This window comes from Haliaeetus leucocephalus, unplaced genomic scaffold (genome assembly GCF_000737465.1).
Source record: "Haliaeetus leucocephalus isolate CR32 unplaced genomic scaffold, Haliaeetus_leucocephalus-4.0 Scaffold185, whole genome shotgun sequence".
Lineage (NCBI taxonomy): Eukaryota > Metazoa > Chordata > Aves > Accipitriformes > Accipitridae > Haliaeetus > Haliaeetus leucocephalus.
In genome coordinates, this window is record NW_010972621.1 from 1064104 (window position 1) to 1089873 (window position 25770).

Sequence of the window (25770 nt, forward strand, 5' to 3'; positions counted from 1 at the left end):
AGTTTAAATCCAGTTGACCTATGTGGTACTTTAGCATATGATTAAGTGCTCTGAAAAGTTTGTTTGTTTGAAATAAGCATAAATATTAATGCCTAGTAAGAATATTGCAACGCAGAGCTGTGAGTAGCGGTTATTCTGGAGTTAAATGTGTACACTGCTTGTAAATAAACTGTTTCTCCTCTTAGTACACTGTGTTGAAAATGTAGAAGAATCTGTCTCAGTTAGAGCTCCTTAAGAGGGAATTAAATACATTGTAATGAGATATAAAACCATTATGCCTAGATTACTCCTTCACATCAAATCTAGATTTGAAATGAAAGTTATTATCTGCTGTTTGTTTGAGCTTATGTCTGTCTAAAACTAGCTTGGTTGCCCTGATTGCATTCACCTTAGAAAAATATGTCACAAATACGAGACAATGACTTACAAAACTGTCCTGTTTGCACATGCCTGAGTGACTACATCTAGGTCAGTCTGCTAGGCCAAATTATTCCCAAGCATTTATTTAGGCTACACAGCTTCACCTATATGCACATAACATTCCCACATGGCAAGATATCAGTATATCTCCACTCATGCCTACGCTAATAAAACACACAGGGACTGCTAAATCAAGATTTAAGACAGAGGAAGGCAGGATCTAAGGCAAAACTCACAAGATTTGCTCTAAGTTTGGCAAGTCTTTTCTGGGCCTTTTCTCACTACCAAGTCATCAGCACCTTTCTCATCTATCGTGTAGGGTTTTTAAGCTCTGCCTGCCATTTACCTTCAATGTCCACACAAACCTCATTGAGCAAGTATGGTGCATCAACCTATGATCTACAAGGTGGGCGTAGAGAAGACAAAGCTTTTACCAAGTAGAACTTCAAGAGACATCTAGAAAAGCACAAGAGACAGCTAGTGAATCTGCAAGAATTTGGTCAGAAAGAAAGAGTAAGTTGTTGTCCAAGTAGTTTTGAGTTGGCAGTTTTTGAGCCTACATTCACCATTGTTAAAAAAATTACAGGTACACAGGCTGATCCCCTCAGCTTCTGTACCCATAAATTTTTGGCAGAAGGTTACATTCCTGAGCCAGTTGTTGGAGCTGGTGCTATGTTCAATTCAGCAACCTGCATTTTCTGGGCTTTTGTTGCAATCCTGAAGCAGGCAACACTAACCTTCAAGGGATGAGCCGCACAGCAGTTTGATACTGCATGGTTAACATGATTATAATTACGGTCCGTGGCACCACCTGAAATATTTAGTGTAAGGGCCACAGAATTCAGGACACATATCCAACACTGCCAGCCCATAGACAAGAAATCCAGTGACTAACACAGGGAGCCTGCTGTCACAATCAAAAGAACAGAGTGAAATGACAGCATTGTCTCAGCAGAAGTATTCATGCATACTTACATTAAGCCTACTGGCTGTAAACAACACTCGTGTATCAGTATCAGAACTCCAGTAGCTGTCTCCTGTGATAAGCTAGCACCTGTTCGAAACATGGGGTAACAACTACAACATTGTCAGCAGCACTGCCTTAACTCTGTTGCTCTGGTGCCTAATGTTGTTCTGTACAATCATCAAACCTATTGGAAATAGTGGGTCCTTAACTTCTGCCAGGTGACCATGAACTAGGCCTTCAGGCATCTCCGTACACACCAGCTTTGCCTTCTGCACTGGCAGGATTATCACGATCTGCTGCATACTTTGTAATTCACATGAGGAACGGCAAACCCATCCAACCTGGTGGCTTGCAGGTTCATACATTGTTTCTGGACAGTGATCCTCCTCAGGAGGGCATCTCATAGGATGGATATGTCTCCTTGCCAGCACTTACTACACAATAGAAAAGGGTGGATTTGTGGAAAGAGGGAGGAAGGCAGAGGAGGAGGGAGGGAAGGAGGGGGAAGGCAAGACATGGAATTGTTCATAGTCCAGCAAAATGCAATCACTTGCTTCACATATCCAGCACATCCTAATGCCACCTATGAATGATACCTATGCAAGGAGGTTCACCTTTCTCTTCCTTTCATGGCTCCCCAAAGGCAGGACCCTCCATTCCACTTCATATTCCTCCAAGCGATCTGGACACAGCCTCTCTTCCTTGAAAAGCTAACAGCAGGACCAGTCACGTAAAAGGTAGCATTTAGATGTCACAAAAAAGAGAGAAAATTATAGTCTTTCCAAGACAGAAAACCCATATATTGTTATGTGCAACTATTTTGTTGCTTTTCCAAGTGCCAAAGTGTACATAAATTTGCAATAAAGGGTGAAGAAATATGTTGGCAGTACTGCATCAGTGTTCCATGGATAGCTGTTTATCCAGTGAAGGGTACTTCCCTCTTATGTTACTAGGATCAGCTCACAGAGCTTGCCCACTGTGAAGACCAAGTCTTTCTTCACAGCAGTTTCACTGCATGACTGGAGGGGTCCACTTCTGGGTTACACTGGGCAAATGACTTGGAAAAAAACCCCTCAAAGAATCCCAAACTAAACATGTTTCTTGAATGCTTGGCTGATAAGGAAGAGGAAGCCTGGCTGATTAGAGATCAGTTTGAGAGCTGCTGCTGAAGAGAAGTCCATGCTGGCTGACAACAGACAGGTAAAAAACCAACCAAACAAAAAAACCAAAACCAAACCAAAACCTTGGGCTACCAGCCAGCTCAGCCAAGCAGCTAGTAGTAGAGTGCTAGGGAGTATATTCTGGAAGGAACATTTCACTACAAGGTGGGCACCCGGCTCTGGCTGGTAACATCAGTGGACGGATGCTCTGTCAGTGTTGATAGTATACCCGCAGCCACACAACTGTGCCAGATGTATCTGTAACATTATCCAGAAGTATCCTTGGGATAAAAGCTTGTGAGTCCTTCTGTTTTCATCATTGTTGGTACCAAAATACCACTTCTCCCATTAAGAACATATAGGCTGAACATTGACTTTGCTTCTGTATTTCAGGACTTTCTGCATTACGCATGAGAAAGTGCCATCTTCTTGCCGCAACCACCAATGCTCTTGTGAAAGTCTTGCTGTAGTCAGTAGTTTATTTTGTAAACTTCAAGCTAGTACAAGTAACTAGAAAATATGACTTCACCATGTCCATAAAGTTCTTATAGCATACATATTTCATCCCTATGATGTCTTACTGAGATCAAGTAACACCTTAGGTACTAGATTCCTGATTGCTAGCTAGGGAGAAGAGAGACATGCATACCTTAGAGGCTTTGCTGCAGATTTTTTTTAAGGGGATGTTATTATTTCAGTGTATGGTCACAGAGTCCCTGACAAGTCTGCCATGCAGATTTCTAGGATACATGTCAACAAGATACGATTTTGAAGGGTGCAAAGGACATTATTGGCACAAGCAATAATGATCAAAATAGTCTATTATCAATCCAAAATGGTCTTGTTGGTGAAAGGCTAAGCTTGTACAAAGCATGTACTCTCTTCCTTCCGCTATTAGAGTTGCAACTTCACTCTGAAGCATAAAGTTTATATTGCTTCCTCTACATACAAAAATGTAGTCCACTGTCAGTCTGTTACTTTAAATGAAAAATATCCTTCAAACCAAATATTCAAGTCAAACCCTGAAAATATCAACTATTATCACCTTGCCGTTTAACTAGAAACAGATTTTAAGAAGCTGTAGATTTAACTTTGCTAAATAAAACACATTCACAGTACCCTTCTCTTTTGCCCACTGGAGAATGGCATGTATGCTACCAAACACTAAACCTGTGTTTGCTGTGAGAAAAGAAACAAAATGACAACCCTAAATGTTTCAACAGGATTTTGGTCTAAAATTTCATATTCAAGTCTCACACTTTGGCATAAGGCACAGTTACTTTACTAGTGACCGTTAACACCCCTTGTACTCAAAAGCACAGCTGAGGGGACAGAACAGTGACAACTGCAACATTACCCAGCTAGATGGCCTGAATCTTCAATCCTAAAATTTCCTTTTTCTGGGAGAACTGTTTGGTTAAAGTCCTAGATTATGAATCAGAGGGGGAAAAAAACCTCAAAACCAAACCTTTGCGACTTGCAAATTTTAATCAGAATTTTGCCCTTTTATGATTTTAGAAAGAAGACAAAGCTGAATCCAACATGGGAATTTTTTTGTTCCTTTAAAATTTGAAATGTTACGAACAATTTTTTTTGTGAGTTACGATATCTAGCCGTGCAAATGGGAGAACATTATCTGCAGTGTTATAAATTGAGAAAAATATTTCAATTCCACAGGTACTGAAGACAGATATATCTGTACCAAGGACAACATAGTTTATATTCGAATAGCAAAATTAAGAACAACACATTTTATAATTAACAAGTTCTTCATATGTCCTACTTTAGTTTTCTTTTTCTTGAAACTTGTATCAACACAAGTGAATTTAAGGGTTTTTCTTAAGGACAGCTAGAGTTGCCACAGTAATCAATTAAAATAATAATCACTCTCTGCTATCTATATGTAGAAAACTATAAACACTTTAGTTACATCAGTATTGCACACTGAAGCTCAGGTATTTCTGTATTGTTAGTAGAGACCATATAACATTGCAGCCAGAATCACCACAGCTGCTCAGGCAAACAAGCCCTGTTCTCATAGCACCTCCGGGAAAATGAATGCTGTCATGTCCTAGCTTGGACTAAACAAAGCTCTAGAACCTCCATCCTGCTTGCAAATGTAAAGCAGATGTGTAGTTATTAATATTTAATTTAGAATCCCATTTTCTGCATGTTTACTTTCTAGCAGTGAACAGTTCAGATGCTGCTACAAAATCTAAGGCCCTAAATCAATAAAAGTTATTTAGAGCACCACAATTGAAAATATGACAACATCTTATCTTCTATATGGGTAGGGGAGGAAGGAAAAAGGATTTAATTTCTTATGTTAGTAAAATTCAGAAAAAGGATTGAGTGCAAATCACGGAAGTTACACTTAAGCCTCCAATCACTGAGCTAACAGCTAAGACTTCAGACCATCCACTTCCATCTCCTATGGGGGAAAACTGTGCGTAAGGGGGAACACCAACCATTATTTTGACAGCTGCAAATAGCAGCAGAAAAATTCAAACATGCATGCTGCACGCATAAGATGCATAAGTGATTAAGGCGAAGTATTGCTTCAGCAGGAAAAACAAGTTGTTAACTACTGCTGTCTGAGAACTAAATCTATATGGTGTAAAACAGCACTTCACAAATATCTATGCATCCAAATAAGCTGTCTTGGATAAAAATAGGCATGTTAAATAGGCCAGATAGAGTACTGAGCTGATGCAGATAGTCTGCATTCAGTATTTAAGTTGGCTTATTCCTGGCTTGGTTTCTTTGCATGGTCCAGCATTGCCATATGCCCAGATACAACATGCATAGAGAAGTTTTAAGATTATATATCATTTAGCATGCTTAAGTACACTTTAATCAAAAGCTTTTACTGCAACACTACTGGGGTAGATTGAAAGCCTTTTACATTGTGCTAGCAACCACACAGAGAGATTAGCGTGTAGACAGTTGATTCCCCATTAGTCCTGTCAATAAATAAATAAAAAAAGGCAGTGATCTTTTGCAGGGATAAGGATATGCGGGCTATGTACACTGATAATCACACACATACTTTCCATTGCTGCCATCTCATAAACAGCACCGTCTTCTCTTTTGAACACTGCAATTCATGGAGCCTGTGAACAAGCCAGTTCGTTTCCAGAATGAAATGTATTACATACCTACACTATAAGAGTACTACAAAATAATTTGAGGGTGCTTTATTTAGACAAGACTGAGGGGGAATATAATGATCTTGAAATATATGGCAGATCTGCAATAGAACAAAGCTCGTACCATTCACTAAGTGTAATAGGCTTAGAATTACTAAAAACAAGATTTAGACTACACATCAAGAAAAACAAAATTAAAAATCAATTTACTAGAAAGGACAGTAAGCTTTGAACTAGATTTCTCAACTTACCTAAACAATCTTCATACTTGGAAGTGCAAGACTAACTTTCAGAAACATTGCAACAATGTTGGTATATTTGTTCGTGCTTTGATCAGTAGGTTTAACGTACATCTTCACAAAACTGTGTTTTCTGTGTTTAGAAAGACGAGGGGCCTTTGGACTCTATCAGAGTACAGAATAAGAACACCTGTATTTGATCTGAACAGAAATCCACCTAGCCATGCATCTTTTCTTGGTCAGTGGCCAACGCAGGTTCAAGAATAAGATCAATGCAAATGTATTGCACTTCCCTGCAGAATCTCCAGGTTTCAAAACATTTGTGACATACAGGTTTTTGAAAGTGCCTAAAACTAGGAATTTCATAAAGATTCCTCATAAATATAATTTACCTTACTTATAAGCTTTTTTGCTGGAATTTTTTTTTTTTTTTAAAGAAAACGCTGTGGAAGCGATAAAGAGTCTGTTGTTAGAAATTAATAATTCTTTGTACAATGCATGATCCAGTTGGATAGCTGTTGAACTGACACTGGCTTTTCCTTAAAACATGAACAACGAAAAGCTTGGGTGAGAATGTGTACTATTTCATCCTCTACCTTTATGGATCAGGTTTTCTGAAGCTACATTGCATGAATCTTTGCTTCTATTAAACAGAATGAGGCTTAGGGAAGAAGATCAATAAACAAAGTGCCCTTTTGGAATAACAGTTCAAAAAGATCTCTGGCATAAGTTTTTTGAACTCAGACCATGTCCTTGCCATATACAGAATCATAGAGTATCTCGAGCTGGAAGGGACCCATAAGGATCAAGTCCAACTCCCTGCTCCTCACAGGACTACCTAAAACTAAACCATAAGGCTAAGAGCATTGTCCAGGCTCTCCTTGAACTCCGACAGGCTTGGTGCCGTGACCACTTCCCTGGGGAGCCTGTTCCAGCGACTGACCACTCTCTCGGTGAAGAACCTTCTCCTAATGACCAATCTGAACTTCCCCTGACACAGCTTCATTCCAGCTCCTTGTGTCCTACTGCTGGTCACCAGAGAGAGGAGATCAGCACCTCCCCCACTGCTGCCCCCCCTTGAGGAAGTTGTAGACTGCAAGGAGGTCACCCCTCAGCCTTCTCTTCTCCAAGCTGAACAAGCCAAATGACCTCAGCTGCTCCTCCTAAGTCTTGCCCTCAAGATCTTTCACCATCTTGGTTGCTCTCCTCTGGGCATACTTTAATAGTTTGATGTCATTCTTATACTGAGGTGCCTAAAATCGCACATGGTACTTACTCCAGGTGGGGCCACACCAAGGCAGGGTAGAGTAGGACAATCACTTCCCTCAACTAGCTAGTTATGCTGTGCTTGATGCACCCTGGGACACAGTTGGCCCTTTTGGCTGCCAGGGCACACTGTTGACTCACATTCAACTTGCTATCAACCCAAATTCCCAGATCTCTTTCTGCAGGGCTGCTCTCCAGCCTCCCCTCCCCCAATTTGTACATATAGTCAGGATTACCCCATTTCAGGTGGAGAGTCTGGCACTTCCTTTTGTTAAATTCCATAAGGCTGGTGATTGCTCAGCTCTGCAGTCTATCCAGAGTTCTCTGTAAGGCCTCTCTACCATTGAGGGAGCGCACAGCTCTTCCTCGTTTAGTGTCATTGGCAAACCTATTTAATGTACATTCAATTCCTGCATCCAGATAATTTATAAAAACGTTACATATATTGCATATTGTACAAAGCATACTGTCATAAGCATCCAAAAGGTTTGTGCCAAAAGCATAAGCCTTTTGGCTTATACTCTTCTGATGGAAGAAAGCAGGAAATCACATGCAGAAGATTTCATGATTCAAGAACCTCATTTGAACTTCTCCATCCATCCTGGTATCTTCAAGAAATCTTCTCATTTTACTGTGTCTCAAAATATGAATGCTTCAAGATGTAAGCTAAACAGTGCAAGCCACTTGGAATAGATGAGCAGCTGCGGACACATAAAAATCACACAAAAATCTCAGAGGACAGCACTCCGGAGAGATCTGGGTCAATTCTGCAGGGGTTTAGCAGTTAACAACTTGGAACATCATCATCAGTAGTATCATGACACAAAAAGTTTGTAGCAAACAGCAGTCTATTCTAAAACTATGAAGCAATCCACTCACGCTGGTTCTTTAGAGACCTGGGTCTTTCAGTTGGCTGATATATTGGAGTCCTTTCCTGGCTCTTCCTGGTCAACAACAAAAATAAAAATGCTTTCTGCCTCTTCTGACTCATGAATTTCTCATTCCCATACCCATTCATAGTATCTGAGGGTGTATACTCCATTATCCTGTCAAGGCACTGAACTAATACCTTCAGACTTGATCAGGAACTACACATTCTTGTACATGCTATGTCTTGAATTGCACTAATGAAGAAAAAAGTCACAAAGCCCTAACAAACAATAATAGATATACCATGACAGCTTTAATACTGTAAATTTGTAAAGGTACCTTTTAACTACCTTTTTTCTTTGAATATTCCAAGCTTTTTCTCCACATTCCATTTCTATCTCCAGAAATTCAAGTTATTGAAGAAATCTAGCCTCTCCCCCAGCTTATTTCCCATTAAACTTGGGCTATCTCATATCCCTAAGGAGCTTTATTTCAACACATCAGCTCCCATTCTTTACTCACCTATTAACAACTTGACTCAAACGGGAATAAAACTTTCCATGCATGGCTACTCAGTTATACATTTCATAATTAATTGTCTCCATCTTTTTAACCTTGTGTTTTACATCAAATTGTAAAGTGGTAAGTACACTTGATATAAACTTTAGTCCCATTTACACACAGGTCAGTTACTGGCCTCTGGGGTGGCATACTCTTCCCAGAATTTTTGAAAAAATGTTAGGCTACCATAAGAACAGCTTATCAGCCACAGCTGGAAATACTACTGATGGTGTTGCACATATCAACAGGGGCTGCACATAATTCAGAGCAGATTTCCAACTGTTAACACTAAGACACATATAACACTGGTTATTTTTGACTAATTTTGTGTCTGCAAAAGCAATGAGAGCCAATTCAGCTATTGAAATTAGATATGGTCTGAACGAGGCTGAAGAAGTTTACACCATGGGCTACGTAGTATCTGGCATACCAGAAAACAAACCTGTCACAACTTATAATTAGTTGTATGACTGCCTTACAGATCTTTATCTTACAAAATATATCCACATAATTTTTGAGGCATGAATCCAAGAAGCCCACATAATTGTTTGGAAAATTTGTTGGTGTCCCCCTCCCCCCCCGAAAATTTGCTTAGAAATGTAAATAACCTGTTCTATTTTGTTTTTCCTTCAGGAAAATCTGAAGATTTACTTGCAAGAGATGCAAGAACTTACAAACTGAGTGTTTGCATTTCCAGTGCTTCTACCGTACTTAAACAGTTCAAGTATCTATGCTTAGCAAGCGTAACAGCTGCTCAGGATGTATTCAGCTCAAAGCCTACAAAGATTCTACAGAATTAAAACAACTAGTTCTAGGATGTCAGGAAAACAGTCTCTACTTCTACAGCTAACATGTGGCACCACTTGAAAAATTAAAGTCTAAAGAAAGACTGCAATTACATTTAGTTTTAACACTGATGGTCCCCTTTATATATGGGAGCTACATGCTTTTGCCTTTTGCTATTCTTCACTATGTCTCTAAATTCCCCAACTAAGCCCCTCCGAAAAATCAGTGCTGTGTTTTCATTTCAATTTTATCTTTAAGTATGGGCAGAAAAAGTTGGGTACAAGAGGAGAGGAAGCAAAATAAAGACTTGCATCTATTGTAAATACAATATATTTCCTGGCTGTGTGTGGCACATGGGCAACTGTAGATGAAAATGACCTTGGGAGGCTGAGTTGGCATCCATTACTTCAGACCTCATCTGAGTTGTTACTAGGGCAAGTAAGTAGGTTTTAATATAGCAAACTGGTTGGTACAGAGTTAAAAAAGTCTACCACAGACACCCTCCACACCCCATCACTGTAGAAACAACCTCAAAGACAAATAAGCATTCCAGTTTTGTTCAAACAGCGAGAGGGGACTGAAGGATCAGTAAAAATAATCCCTCTTTCCCCATAGCCCGTAAGACAGGAACTTTCAGGAAACATAGCCAGCCCCACCAATACTGCTATAGCAAGTTTATGCCTAGATACACACAGAATTAGCAATACATTTACACAGTAATTTTAATGAACTGGAATTTGAACATTTTGTCTGCATTGCCAAGATTCCTGTGGAAACTTCAACACTTTTTAAAAAAAATTAGGTCTTCTAGGTCTTAAATCTTGTTCTTTTCATTTTTATGGCACTAACTAAAAAATAAATGTAATTGCTGGAAGACAACTACATTCATGTGAATATTACTGCACATTTCACAGTAACAGCTACTTCTGATGTTACTTTCTCATTTTAAAGTTACAGCAAATTTAGTAGTTGACCTAGATTGTTTAAAGAGCACAAAATTAAACAAGGCTACCCAAAGGCTTATCTCTACTTTACCACAGGTCTGAACATCGACACCACATGGACTACACCAGCAGCACCCTGAAGTCAGTAAGCAACAACTGTTCACACAAGTTGAAATGGACCTCACAAAAAAATTGACTCAGTTGTAATCAGTATTAACAGCAAAAAGATGTTGCAGTACTGTGTTTTACAAGATTATATTAACATCCTTAAAATCTAGTGTTGAAGTATGACACTAAATGCTAGGAACACTGTAAACAGTTTTTATTTGTTCACTGAAGTTTATACAAAACTTTTAAATTCAGTTTAAAAAAAGTCTCAACACAAAAGGCAGTAGTTTGGCTTTTTATTTGTAAGGAATAAAGCATCTCCTCAACTAAAATCACGTTCTAACAATTCTGAGGAGTCCACAGAGCATATGCTTACTTACAATTTAATATCAGCAAAAAAATTTGTTAACATTCCACATCACTGTAGAAAAACTGTATACCACACTTATGGCATATAAGATTTAAAACAGGGTATTTTTTGCTTGTTACAAAAGTAATCTCCCTTTCAAACAGGTTTTCATTTTAATGTACTCTCTTTCTGTAGACTTTACATTTAGAATCCTCTATATACAAAAAGGTACAACAAAATGGTACAGTATTCATTGCAACAAATTAAGGATGCCATAATATACACAAATTAAATTAGTCCCCCCAACTTGCATAACCTCTTGCTTCTTATTCCTCCCATGAAGCAGCCTCCTTCTCTGGTTCTAAGATTAAGTTCTTTCACTGAAAGGCACGTACTTCTCTACAACAGAAGAAACAGATGCATTAATCCGAAATACCCTGTTTCAAGGGGAACTTTAGCCTACATTTTTTGAAGATCAAACATTACTAAAAAACCCATAGAGATGTAACATTTTATTATTAAATTTGCCTGTAAAAACTTGTAGTTACCATATTACTGTGAAGTAAAGTGCCATAAAACTCCATCCATGTAAACCTCCCAAATAGAGAGACTTACAAAAAACCCTGGGTTTTTACCATGTTGGATATATTTTCGAACTTCCAAGGCTCCTGAGTTCCTATTCAAACTTTGGTAACTCTTGGTAGCATTCTGTAACTGGAATGCTATCAAAAACAAAGTGCTTTTCCTTGTGCCTTGCAGTACAGCAAGTAGTTTGTGTGTAAAGTCATTTAATGAGGATTGTAAACTATTAGTGTGATATACCTTTGAAAAACAAGGACATGATATTAGGATACTATACTTCAGTTGACATGTAGGTAAAGTTGCATAGTGAGAAACTAAAGGTTAGAATTTCAAATTTTGACATTTAATAGTATGATATTGAACAAAATGGCTAAAACATCCCATTCAGGTAAGCTGCCCAAAACTGAAGAGGCACAGAGATTAGTGACATGGGTGATGACGACAGTGGGAGTACACTTAAATTGTATCTATGTTACAGAAGGCACTGTGGACTTCTTTTGATATAGCTCTGAAAGAAAACAGTAACTCTTGGAAGTAATAACCATTTCAGGACACCAGTATACTAACACTGCCATGGTGGTTTTAGGAAAAAAGACAGTTTCTCTGCCTAGCCTTAGAAAGAGTCAAATAGACTTACCAGCTAACCCCAAACAAGCCTATAAGGATTTCTAACACATGCATACTGTGCTGTAGAGTATCACCTTAAAAAAAAAAGAGCTCAACTGTTTTAGTCAAAAAAAATGAAAGAAGAGTGGATACTACTTCAGCCTATTAACAGATCACAAAGAAAGAAGAAAAAAAGACAACTATTTGCTAGATAAAACAATACTTATATAATTTATTGTCCATAACAAATGTATATGAACCCACCAGAACACGTAGATTAGAATTTCCTGTAACTGCATTTAGTTTTTTAGTGCCTTCCATTTTAAGTTATGAGCGTAAGAAACTGATGAACTGAATAAGCTCACTGTTGACTGTAGTTAAGCAAAACTGCAACTGTGATTTACTTAACAAAGGACTAAACCCCAAAATCATTAAAGGTCCCTCTTCCTTGTTTCCTAATTAGTTGCTCCAAGCCTGACTGCTATTTATACCACCTTAAAAAACCCAACCAAGCATACCTCTGAATTCTGCAAATGTCAGCACAAAGTGTAATGACATCTCCTGAGAATATCTGGGTACCACTATCATCAAGTTGTCCTCAGCGAGTCTGATTACTTATGCATTTTTTACTCCCTTTGGTCATTCTCTGTTAAGCAGTGACATGAAGACTGATTAATAAGCTTCAAAGCAGATGCAAAAGACTTAGTTGAAACACAGGGAAAGAAATTACATGAAAAAAGTACATTCCCAATTAAGGATTTTTTTTTTTTTTTAAATTACTCTACACTAGTTTTCAAACTTCTCTCCCAGCAATTCCATTGCTTTGCAAAGTTTGGACAGTATTTTATCAAGCTGTTCTAAAGAGATCTGCGGAGTGCATTCACGTTGTTCAGCACTGTTTTCCTCCTACATACAAACACTGTTAAGACAAACAGTAACTTTTAAAATTTTGAGAGCTTCTCCCCATAAAGCAGAACACAGCAAGCTCTCAACATACATAAACAGGGTATGTTCGCATTACTGACTAAACATAACTGAAGTCCTTGTTTTCACAAGCTCCCAATATCAAGATAATGACTTTGTTAATTTAAGCACTTACTGCTGTTTCAAGATAGCTCAGAAAGTAACATATCCTTCCTTTATTATGTATAGTTATTCTCTTCTGAAGTTACTACTTCTCATTTGTTTTGTCAGTTTTCCTCAGCAAGTTAACAGAAGTGTGTTGAAATTAAGTTTGGTTGGGTCACTCAATTGTTCCAATACAATTACTTTTCTTGCAATTTGACCAAAAGGTTGACATTATCATCTCTTCTGTGAGCAAACGTCAAATTTTAGGTCATTTTGCAGCCCCATAGCGCAGAAGTAAAGGTATGCCTACACCACAAGTTACATCAAGCTATTTACTCCAGACTATGATGTGTTCAAACATTACATGCCACTTCCCTCCACTTTTTCTGGGCTCTTTGGACTCTAGATCAAAACATCAGGTATTACTTTTCCAGCTGTAGCTGCTGCTTTTAAAATCAAATACGACTTATCTAGCAGAAGTTCTTTCATCAACAAGATACCACACTGTGTGAGGAACTGTATCTATTAAAATAAATACTTGATTTATCTTAAAATAGCTAAGCCATCAGCTACATGAAACACTACTACTGTATTCAAACTGTTTGTATCACGTCACCCAAAGGACTATTTTTAAAATGGTCTGGATCAGTAATTTACTTTCAAATACTTCCAAATTGCCTGGTATAGCTAAACTAAATGATGATTTGCTGCAGTACTTCAACTTAAAGAGGCGCTAAGTATTTGGAAATTAGGACAGGGTTTTTTTTGGTGTGTGTTTTGTTTTTGTTTGCAACTACAACACTAATAATGTGAATTCTTTTGTAGTTATCACAGTTAAGGGCAAGTGCGGTTCAAAGGCTGCTAGCTATAGTTATAAAGAGTTTGCTTTAATGCAAGTTAATATCTTCATCATAAACCTAATTAATTTCAACCACAGAACCATAAAAGTGTAGTGGAAAAAACATTAATTTAGGACATAATTTGACAAAATCCATACTGGGACCAGAGGTAGGGCAATCCGTAAGGCAACCACTTCATTGAGTATGAGTTTGAGATAAATTGTGAAGGGGAATTAATAGAGTATGCTCTACCTGATTGAATAACCATGATAGAAATATATACGATCCTTGGTACAGTCCTATTTAGATTTTACAAGTTCTCAGCTTTGTCTCTTAGATTGATAGGCAGTCAACAAGCATATATACACCCCAGCATCACCCAAGAATATTTGTGTGGCAAAAAGGGGAAAGTAAAATAAAAATAAGGACCTCAGTCTAAACCATACTTCCTTTTCTTACTGTTTTCACTTTTCTTTTGCCCTTATACATCCTGTCAGGGACAAGAATGAAATACCCAAGAATGAAGTAAATGAAGTATGTAAACCTTGTAAGAACAGTATCTACCTGCTTTACATACTTTCGTTACTCCATAAGCCACTGCAAGACTATGATTGCAAAATGGATTTGTAACCATTTAAAAATACTGTGCATATTAGCTACTTCTACCGTAAAATACTTGAATGAAACCTTTTTCTCCCTCAAACTGAAGTGTTTAGAAATGTACAGGGGGAAAAAAAATAAATCAGAAATGTGCCCTCTGAAAACCTCTAATATCATTTTACTCAACTTTCCCTCTAGGGTTTTCATTGCTTCTATTTAAGGAACACAAAGAAGGTTAAAGACACAGACACAATTACTTTGACGCTTTGGGGCTGTTTTGTAGCTTCAGACTTCAAAAACACAATGTTGTTTATCTTAATATACAGTAAGCTTCAAGCTACAAATTTTAGATTTATCTCCAGAATGAATTAAATTCAGACAGCAACCTACTAAGGTAAAAAAGTAGGGTTAAAAAAATGCATGCTGCCATTTCAGTGTCTGGAAAGCTTAATCTAATCTCCCCAAAATTTCCAAAATACGTACATTGGAAGTTATTATAAGCAGTTGAAAAAATCAAAACACCTATCTACATGCGTAAGACACATATTTAAATACCACTTATTAACACAGCCTCCTCTGTGCTAGAAGACACAGTGCATATACCTATTTAACATAAGAATATAGTCCCTTCAGATAAAATATGGCTTCTGAGACATAATTAACTCCTTGAAATTTAACAACAAATACAACCATGCTTAATCTCCAAATAAGCATACAAAAGTATGAAGTAACCTCTATCACTTGAATACAACATTATTGTTGATAGTATACTACTGTTTGTTAATGATGACTAGCCATATTATCATGTTCACTCCTAGTAAAAAGGTTACTTGATACTCCTGTAAACAAACATTTATGAGGAGTATCATGTTAACTGGTTATCAAATACCTCAGTCTAATAAGTATGCTGAGTTACAAGTTAAAAGATCAAAGAAACACAACAAGGAATTCCAGGATATAATGTGACAATTACCTATTACATAATAGGCATAATTTATACTGGAACAAGACTAGTAACATGGGGTAACTGTAAGGGCCACATGACTCTCTAATACAGGGGAGCGGTAAGTGGAGATATTCCAACCAGTTTCTTCTAATGTATGGGGGAGAAAAAAAAGGAAAGAGTGACTTTGACTTATGAAAAACATTTAATCTGAAAGATTCCCCCTAAGGACACAAAGTTAAAAAAGACTGAATATTTCACTTCAAGTTCCAGAACTGCATCCAAAGTTGTTTCCTGATAAACACCAGAACATCTGACTTACTACTCCAATACTTTAATTCATCATGTTTTTGAGACATCATGTATTGCATCTGTTGAATTGTTTTGCTTGAGACTTAATTCAGTTTCACATTAAACAGTGTTGAATCAATTACTAGCTGTGACTGGCAGAATTCATCATTTTATCTTTTCTGATACTTGACAGCAGTCCTCACTATGACAATTCTATCAAATTTTTTACTATGTCTTTGCATGTGTAGTGTGATGGCATTACTCAGTAAGAAGACTTTTTTTTTAAGTTTGAATTGCATAAGTTTAAATTGATCATAATGTTTAAGTGTAAGGACAATAACGAAATACAAGAAAATTTTCCTGTATCTATATATAGTTTCAGAGAGTGACTTAAGAATATGAACCTTTCTATGCAGCAGTACCAAATCTAAAACTTGGTGCAGGATCATCATCAACTAACTGCTGACTACTTTAGCAATGAGAAAGCAGAATGAAGCTGCTAGAAGACAAACTCATAGGACAGAATAAACAGGAAAAATTGAGGAATCTCCAAAATAAAAAATAAAAAGAAAAGAGGTAAGAGATAGTTGTCAACTTTAACATAAGCTTCAATAATGACACTGTATTTGTAACAAAATTATCCTACCTTCCTCTCCATTTCTCTGGAACTCACATGCTGAAGACAAATGGTGTTTATCTTCTTGCCCACTAAATTCTTGCCCATTTAAAATTCAAGTGATCTTGACATCCCTTCTCCAACTACATGCATATGAAACACAGTAGTGAGCCTTCTCAGTGAAGATGCTTATCATCCATACTCCTTCACTTTTATTGCTAGAAGTACATTTGGCTTCTATATACAAACCTTCGAGGATGATTGGCATCAAATAGTGTTGTATCATCATCATCATCTTGATCTAACGGGGTCAGCTCCATATTTTCTATGTTTGTATCCAAAACTCCGTATCTTCGAGTTTTTCTGTGTTGCCTTCTGAGCCTGAAATGTATTTTAAAACATTTCTCTAAGTTCTTCTTTGTTTTCTATTCCAACAACACAAGAAAACTATCCCTTAAAATACAGCTATATTGATACTTATCATAAATTTAAAAAACTTATAGTGTATGTAAAGTGTACACACTTAGCTCTATGAAATTCAGAGGTCAGAGAATTCTAAGTGTCAAGAGTTTAAACGAAATGATTAAGGCCAATAAAAATGTCATCTGTAGTTTTGTATGGAATTACTGTAGTGAATACAAAAAGCCTATACAGGGACTTGGCAGCTAAATGCAAGAGCCAGGTAAAAATACATGCAAAAGCATACTTCTAGCAGATCCTACAATGAGAAAAAAATTGTCTTGCCACATATTCTCTATGTGTTTTATGCATCTCTATAGAACAGCAGATCAAATCAAAGAGAAATTCAACAAAGGTTTAGCAAAGACGTAACACCAGTCATGGGTGACACTGAAACTTTTCATTATCATTTGTGAAGTCTTTTATACTATCAAGTCAAAAATATTTATAATTACACTTTGGAATAAGAAAGAACTTGTAGAATCAATGTCTTGTATGCTTCACAAAACATGGAAGGAAGCAGAAGTAATTCACATTTCAGGATTAAACACAGTGCTTATCGTAGATGAACAGACTGCATCAGCTTTTCCTACTTTCCGTGGCTTCTCCGTGTGGGCCTGGGTCCCATGTGAGCCCCACGCACACTAGACTGCTCCATTTGGCTTTGCAGAAGTATTCCTATATGCATCGAATATACCTTGCTCAAGTCTTTTAGGATCGGGAACTTGGACCACTAGCCACTCAGCAAAAACTATGCAAAGCCGTCTTTACAAAATGCTGACAGAGTCACTTTCAGCTACAGTATACTAGCAAACAGCAGCTACATGAAAGCTATTGGACTTAAAATAAAAAGAATATGCTTTCTAGGCATTCGGTGCTAAACTCAGAGGTGGCAGTAGCCCTTCCTTTTAGGAACTCGAGAATTTACAAATCCAAGCTAGGTGCGCCTAGTAAAGGTGCCTACAACATTCAGGAAGTTCAATACTGGATATTTCAGAGCTAATAATAAAAAAAGATTATTTATGTATAACATATGGTACTATAGTATGTACTATGATACTATGTATAATATATTATACTATTACCATACTGTGCATAATCAACTCTGAGGCACCACTTTAACCACCTTGTAACAGATGTCAAATATGACATCGAGACTCTCAGCTTCAGTTTCTGTCCTGAACTCTGGTGTGCTTAAATAATTTTTTTTAATATGCTTCTTGGAAACAAAGCATATTAAATATCTTTTATATTTAATATTTAAATATTAAATTTAATATTTTTCTATTAAATATCTATCTGAAGCATATCTTCACCGTTTCACACCAGGGCAGCTTTGAAAGAACACACAGCGGCATCCAGTCTTGGTTTAGACTATAGTCCAGTGAAAGAGACCTCCTTTTGGAACTGAGAAGCCAATGTAACCTTGTTAGGATGGGAAGGGTATAAAATACAAAGTGCTCCAACTTCGGTATTATAAAAAGAAATAATGAGCATGATCATTTCCTCTGCCCTACATTATGATTTGAAAGAGCAGCAACTGTTGTGCCAGGCATTTAAGTGCTTTAGCACAACTTAAAGTACCTACCTTTATTGTTTAAAGCTAAGGCTAATAACAAAGAAGCAAATTTCACCTATTGGTTCACGACAAAGTTCCTTCCATTTTCTTCCTTCTTTTCATCTGGCCTTTAGTCCTCAATATAGAAAGAAGCTGTATACTTCAAAGCACCAAGTATGAGAAAATTTTAAAGCTTTAAGAGGAAAGTGTGATGAACAATATGGTTGTTTCACACATACCACTTCTTTTGTTTTGTTTTTACTACAGTAGAAGCTAAGCAATTGGCTCTAGGACAAGCACTCCCAGATATTCTAGCAGACTCGAAAGAATTCCGAACACAAATAAAATAGGAAATGAAGGAGAGGCAGTTCATTCTATTTGTATAGCCAATATTTATGTCAATCTCACTATAGACTTTAATTTCTTTGCTTAATGGGTTAAAAAGGAAAGTGAGCTGTGAGTGTGAGTCAAGAATAACCTAAGACAGTAACAGCAAATGTCCAGATTGCAGATAATGCAAAAAAATCTTATCACAAGGCTGGCACAAATTTCTGAATTTGAACAAATGCTGTTGAAGAAGGGATAAAAGAATTACTTGTGACACAAAAACTTTCTCTGTATACAGATTAGTCAAAAGACTAAAGCTAAAAGAATACTGGAGATGCTTATGCAACATGCATGTATGTTCATAACTATGACACTAGAGCAGTGTCATGAGTGTTAACAAAAACTAACTTAAAATCTTTTACTCTGTGACCGTTAGGAAGAAAACCTAGGACAAAATCCAAATTTCCTTAAAGTCAGTACCACTCTCTATGCCTCTCATGAACTTAAGAGCAATAATTTTTATTTTTGTAGTTACTACGGATACCTTGGGGTCTAATAAGATAAAGTTATGAAAATGGATTTAAAAGTACATAAAAAGTTAATGTTAAACTTCTATATATTCAGTCCCAATCCTTCCTCAAATACTGCTAACAGCAGTAGAAGAATCCACAAGCAAATATGAACAGGTATTACCTAACTAACGTCAGAGACAGCATAGATAAGATGACTGTTAAACTAAGAGAAGAGCTAAGAGAAACTAAGAAACGTTGGTGTAAAAAAAAAAGCAGAAAGTATGTTAATAAAATGAGAACTGAAGCAAAACAACAGGTCAACTTTCAAGAACATCCAGTGCAATGGCCTTGGAGGGTGGGAAGGGTTAAAAAACCCCACAGAGTAAGGTAAAAACCTGTTACTACATAATATGTAACCTCATTTGGGGGGGGCAAGGGGGATACAATTCTAAAACTGACTGCTGACAAAAATTTCAAAATCTCAGTCATCTCAGGCAGTTAAACATTAGCTTAGATCCCAGAACTTCCTTGTACAAAAACGTATTCTCTATTACATAGCCCTAAGGTTTTTTGAATGCTCATCTGGTGTTATCATACACAAACCTCTTCTGAACACGTCTGCACCAAACAGTGGCAGAAGAATCATTAAAAGCAAAAAGCAATAGGCAAAGGTACCTTTACAAGAATTTTCATTTTTACAAAGTCTTGACAAGTCATTGATTGCATCAACACATTGATAGAGTATATCTTCAGAAACTGCGGTATTTTCATTGTCAAATGCTACTTCAGTTAGAAGAGGCAAACTTCTTTCAAGCAATAAAACGGTTCAAACAATTCTTACCTGAATCTGATACCAAGTAAAAGGGTCACAGCAATACTTGTCCTTAACTCCATCCAGAACATTAATTTAGCATAATAATTGTGTAAAGATATTTTTTCCAAGGATCTTTCCATGTATTTTCTGTGTAGAACATAGTGTTGTAGGATTTGCAGGATAATGACTGCTTATACGCTGATCTAACTTAAACAGCCTCTAAATAATGTTCACCTTCTTTTATGGAAGTCCTGAACAAAGGAGATTTAAATGCAGCCTGAAACAACCTACTCTGTCCTTAGACTGTACCAGAGTGAAAAAAAACACACTCCCTTGGCAAAACCTAGCAAAACAAAAAGAAAATAGATTTTTTTTTTCCTCAAACAAGATGGCTTTTCAGTGCTAATAATCACACAAAGAAGCTAGTGCTATTCATCAAGTCTGCAAATGCTTTCCAAAAAGTTCAAGACTTCCTCATTCTACTGTTAGATGATTCCACTCCATGCAAATTCAAGAAACTTATAAGAGGCTGGGATAAATCCATGCTGTATTAGTGCCATGAGTAAAGTCCCACTCTAGGAGCATAATCAGCAGTACATTTTCTTAAACTAAGACTGACAAATATAGCAACACTGGCCTAACATAATTACTTAGATTAATAAAAGATTGACCGGGACTCACAATACATGTATAGAATTTCTATCATGATTACACACATCATATATGGTATAGTCATTGCAAACTGCAAGCTTAACATATAAATGTCTCTAAATGCTAAAAAGAAATCTTAGCACAAAATGACATTTTCCTGTAGTCACTTCCACCTATATAAGAGGAGAACAAACAAGCTATATTACACTATCCTAATTTGTCCAGGTGTAAGGTAATACACTTGCAGCAAACCACAAACACTTTAAACAAGATCAGTTCAATAAAGTAGTAATTGCTAATCACCCTGTCATTTTAGGTAAAGTGTTTCTACTAGAACCTTTTTACTGTTAGTAAACTCTACAATAAGACAACTTCCTCAACTCATCAGTCTTCACCTTCACCATTATTTTAGAGGACTCTGAGAAGTATGTGCCAAGGAAACTGCAGCTCTCCTATCACCTCAACCTGCAGACAAATCTTACTTACGGGACAGTACATGCCTTCTCAAAAATGGAACTCAGATTTTCTTGCTCAATAGTTGCAAAGGCAGACTACTTTCAAATAGGTGGATAAGTTACGGGAAACACTCACAGCTCAGCAAAAACATCATGGAAGAGTTCAGTAACAGCCTGTGTGACAGAACTAAGTTTTATCTGTCCCACACTTGACCCAGGGTTAGGAAAGTTCCATCCTAAAGTTTTCTCACACCTTGTGCTACAAAACACGGTATACTTAATTCACATTCTCCCTTAATGCTTTTTTTTTTAAACTAAATTCATTTTTCCTGAACTATGAGCTATGTCTGTTACAAAAAGTACTCTCAAAGTTATTAGTTGAAGTTAACTGAGCCTTTCTTCTGCAAAAGGCATGCATGAGCTACAGATTTCACACCCATGACAGACAATCAGTAATCATCCTCCAAAAGGCTTATAAATAACTTTCTAGAAATTTGTTTTATATTAAAATCATAATACACAATTCACACTGAAACATATTTTGGATGACTTAGCATGGCAAATTATGTAGCACACTTTTCTCTAAAAAGAAAAGCTATTTCACCTCAACTGCTACACCTGTTTTCTCATCACCTCAGAAAGACTGAAGATTTAAGAGCATGCACTTCTTACAAAAGCATGGAATAAGACCTTTATCTGTAATAGGCTTTAAGTTAAAAAATGAAAAGTCTCCAGACAGAGTAATAGGGAGAAAAACCAAAAGGATGTATGAATTGTAACTTTAGCCTTTCTATGCATCATGAAGGGTAATCACACACACAAGGTATTTTATGTAAGCATCAAAACTAAGAAGTAAAAAAGACAGTAAAGACTGGTAGACTGAATAAGGCATCACTGTGTCTCCATTTTCTTATTGATAGCTCTGATGGATCTGCCGTATGATCTTGGTGCTACATACTTTATTCTTTGCAAATCTTCTGTTATAAAAGGAGTTAGATATATACCAGAATAAAAACCCATAAAAGCCAAAAACTTCTATTGTAATTGGCAGAATTAGCTACTGCAGCAAAACAAGTCTGTGCAAGAAAGACCTTCAGTCCAAGGTATTCTAGAAAAGACTAAGGCTTCACTACAATAAAAACTTTTTTCACCAATGTGATCGGAGAAAACCAAAAAACAGTAACAACATCAAGAGAAAAAAAAATACTTCCTTACTGTGAGAGTGGTAAAACACAGCCCAGAGAGACTGTAGAATCTACATCATTAACAGATATTCAAAACCTAACTGGACAAGAGCTGAGCAACCTGCTGTAGGTGACCCTGCCATAAGCAGGGAATTGGACTAGACAATCTCCAGAGCTGCCTGCCAGCCTCTGCCACTCTATGATTGTCCATTTCAGTTGTCACAACTACCAACAATACGTCCCAAACTAAGCTTCTTAGTGTACCAGGAGAAGGAGAGGTGCAAGTAGCCCAACCTGTATAATGAGGTTGTTCAAACAAGTCCCCATACAAAGCCAGAAATTAAATAAAGATTTTTTTTTTCCCTGACAGAAATTGCATCATCAGCAGTGTCACTTGAGACGGTCAACAGGAGATTGCTATAGTTTACGTAATCATTGCCAACAAAATTCATCTCCTATATGGAGACAAAATATGTGTTAGCCACATTAGCAAAGTTGTATCAGCTTGCACAAGATTTTCTTGAAAATGTATTTTCAGGGCACCATCTTCAAATAAAGTCACATGGCTCTGAAAATAAGAAAAGTCATACTTTATCAGAATGTACAAAATTGATAAAGGAAGAGATTGCTACCTTCCTGAATCAGGCAAAGCTTTGGCTAAAGGTATCTCAACAGAGAGTAGCTAGATTTTCCAGGTAAAGTCATTACCAGAACTTGAAAATCACTATTTTTTTTTTTTTAAATTACAGATGTTTCCTCTGAATAAAAGAAGTTGAAGAAGGTGTATATATTAAGCTAGAATACAATAGTGTATTTCAGTTGGAAGTGATCTAAAATGACCATCTAGTCCAACCACCTGCCTGACCAATTCAGGGCTGATCAAAAGTTAAAGCATGTTATTAAGGACATTGTCCAAATGCCTCTTAAACACTGACAAGCTTGGGGCATCGACCACCTTTCTAGGAAGCCTGTTCCAGGGTTTGACCACCCTCTCAGTAAAGAAATGCTTCCTAATGCCCAGTCTGAACCTCCCCTGGTGCAGCTTTGAGCCATTCCCAGGCATCCTGTCACTGGATCCCAGGAGAAGAGCTCAGCATGTCCCTCTCCTCTTCCCCTCCTCAGGAAGCTGTAGAGAGCAATGGGGTCACCCCTCAGCCTCCTTTTCTCCAAACTAGACAAACCAGAAGTCGTCAGCTGTTCCTCACAGGACATGCCTTCCAGCTCTTCCACCAGCTTGGTCGCCCTCCTCTGGACGCATTCAAGTACCTGAACATTGTTTTTAAATTGTGGTGCCCAGAACTGCACACAGTATTCATATTCAAGGTGGGGCTGCACCAACTCTAAATAAAGCAGGATGATCACCTCTTTTGACCGGCTGGGTATGCTGTGTTTGATGCACCCCACGATGCAGAGGTGTGCCCCTCTGTGCTGCCAGGGCACGCTGCTGACTCATATTGAGCTCACCATCAACCAGCATCCCCAGATCCCTTTCTGCAGGGCTACTCCCCAGCCACTCGTCTGCCAATGTATACTTGTGCCCAGCGTCACTCCATCACAGGTGCACAATCCAGCATTCAGACTTGTTAAATTTCGTCCCATTAATCATTGCCCAGTGCTCCAATCTGTCTTGATCCCTCTGCAAGGCCTCCTGTCACTCGTGATGGCCACCTGCACCTCCCAGTTTAGTATCATCAGCAAATTTACTAATGGTGCTTTCAACTCCTGCCTGTACATCAGTGATAAAAATATTGAACAGAACTGGCCCTAGAACTGAGCCCTGAGGAACACCACTGGTGGCTGGCTGCCTTCCAGATGTAGCCCCATTCACTACGACCTTTTGAATTCTGCCCTTCAGCCAGTTCATCACCCAGCACACCATGTACCTGTTCATCTCACAGTTGGACAACTTGTGCAGAAGGATGCTGTGAGGGACAATATCAAAAGACTTATGAAAATCCAGAAAACTGACATCCACCATACTTCCCTTCATCCACTAAGTGGGTGACGCAGCTGGAAGTTTGTAAAAAGCCCTGAAGCTTTTATGTCTAATAACAATTCATATGATTTTGTCCTTAGAAAATCTTTCAAAAGGAAACTGGGAGGTTTGTAGCTAAAACTTCTTATATAACCATTGCCAAAAATATTTCAGCCACAAGTTCAAATTCAAAAGCATATGCTTCATCTATTCCCAATTTTAGAAGTTAAGAGGCAACAGAAAGATGCAGCAGAATTACAGAATAACAACATGAGGTTTAACCTTCCTGTTTACAGTAGCACCTAGAAGACAGCACTCCAGTTTCAAATGCAGAACACCAACCTTCCTATTGCCAAAACCAGAATATAAAATACTTGCCACTTATCCAGAAAATAATGGCAGTAGATGAAAACTTCCTTCTTTATTTTTTTGGCCTTTCCATAGTACTACTCAGAACTCCAAATCCAACAGGCTCCTCTTAGGAAGAACAGGAACACTGAGAAACGCTCTTCCTTAAAAACTTGTGCGTCTTCCTCTAAGATATAATATCATCAAGACATGCATTCTAATGAAAATAAGATTGAAGGCTGCTCAAGAGTGATCTGTAAGAGATATGGAGCAATCAGGATATCCCAGTTTACTTGGACTGCATGTCTTAGTAATTGCCCCACACAGACTACCGTCTTTCCACCACCTTCCTCGAATAAGTGATTTGAGTACTGGATGCACTAACCACCAGTATATCCAACTACAGTGAAAAGTACACAGAGAACCTGCTGCATAATGAATGTGCTTTATGCATAATCACACATTTGGGCCTTGCTTAGAAGAGTTCACAGTTTAAGCATGAGAGAATGCAAGTAAAATTGCAAGGACAACAAAACACAGTGGCAAACGCTGTAATTAACTGTAAAAGCACGTGGAGTTATGCAGTGAATAGTTTCCGTGAGAGTCATAAATGCAGCTGACTGGTAGCGCAAGGTTTTTAGGGGCCCTTTCCTTAAGAAAGCGCAAAATATCCTCTATTTTGAAAAAATATTTGAAAAAAATTTTGCTGAAAAAGAAAGCACAAAAGAAAGATGTTCACTGACAAAGAAAGGGAGATGGATAAATTCGGTAGCTCAGTAAGACAGAAGTTTGCAAACGGGACAAAAATAACCCACGGAACGTACAAAATTAAATTCCAGTGGACTGACGGATGTCGGCAGTGACAAGCCCACTTGAAGAGAACAGGAGGGCGCCGGGAAAGGCCCGGCGCCGACGAGTGGCATCACTGCTGTGAGCGGAGCCCGACCGAGCACCTTTCCGCCCAGACGCGGCGGGCAGGCGGTACCACCCGCTTCCCAGACGCCTCAGCCGGCGGCGCCCTCCGCAGGCAACGGAGGCAGGCCCTGCTCGCCGGCCCCTAGCCGGGAGCCGAGCGGACCTCGACAGCCAGCACAACCGGGCGGGCCCGGCGCGGCGCTGGCAG

The 25770-nt window shown here is 38.0% G+C and overlaps 1 protein-coding gene across 1 annotated transcript in view; it reads right to left on the reverse strand.

The window, feature by feature from the left end:
- Nucleotides 1–1609: 1609 nt before the first annotated feature.
- Nucleotides 1610–25770, reverse strand: part of FAM174A (family with sequence similarity 174, member A) — a 24553-nt gene continuing 392 nt past the window's right edge. The window contains exons 2-3 of the mRNA XM_010565061.1: nt 16614–16745; nt 1610–1821 (exon numbers count right to left, since the gene is read on the reverse strand). Of these exons, the coding sequence (XP_010563363.1) occupies nt 1788–1821; nt 16614–16745 (166 nt within the window). The 3' untranslated portion in view covers nt 1610–1787. The remainder of the gene's footprint in view (nt 1822–16613; nt 16746–25770) is intronic.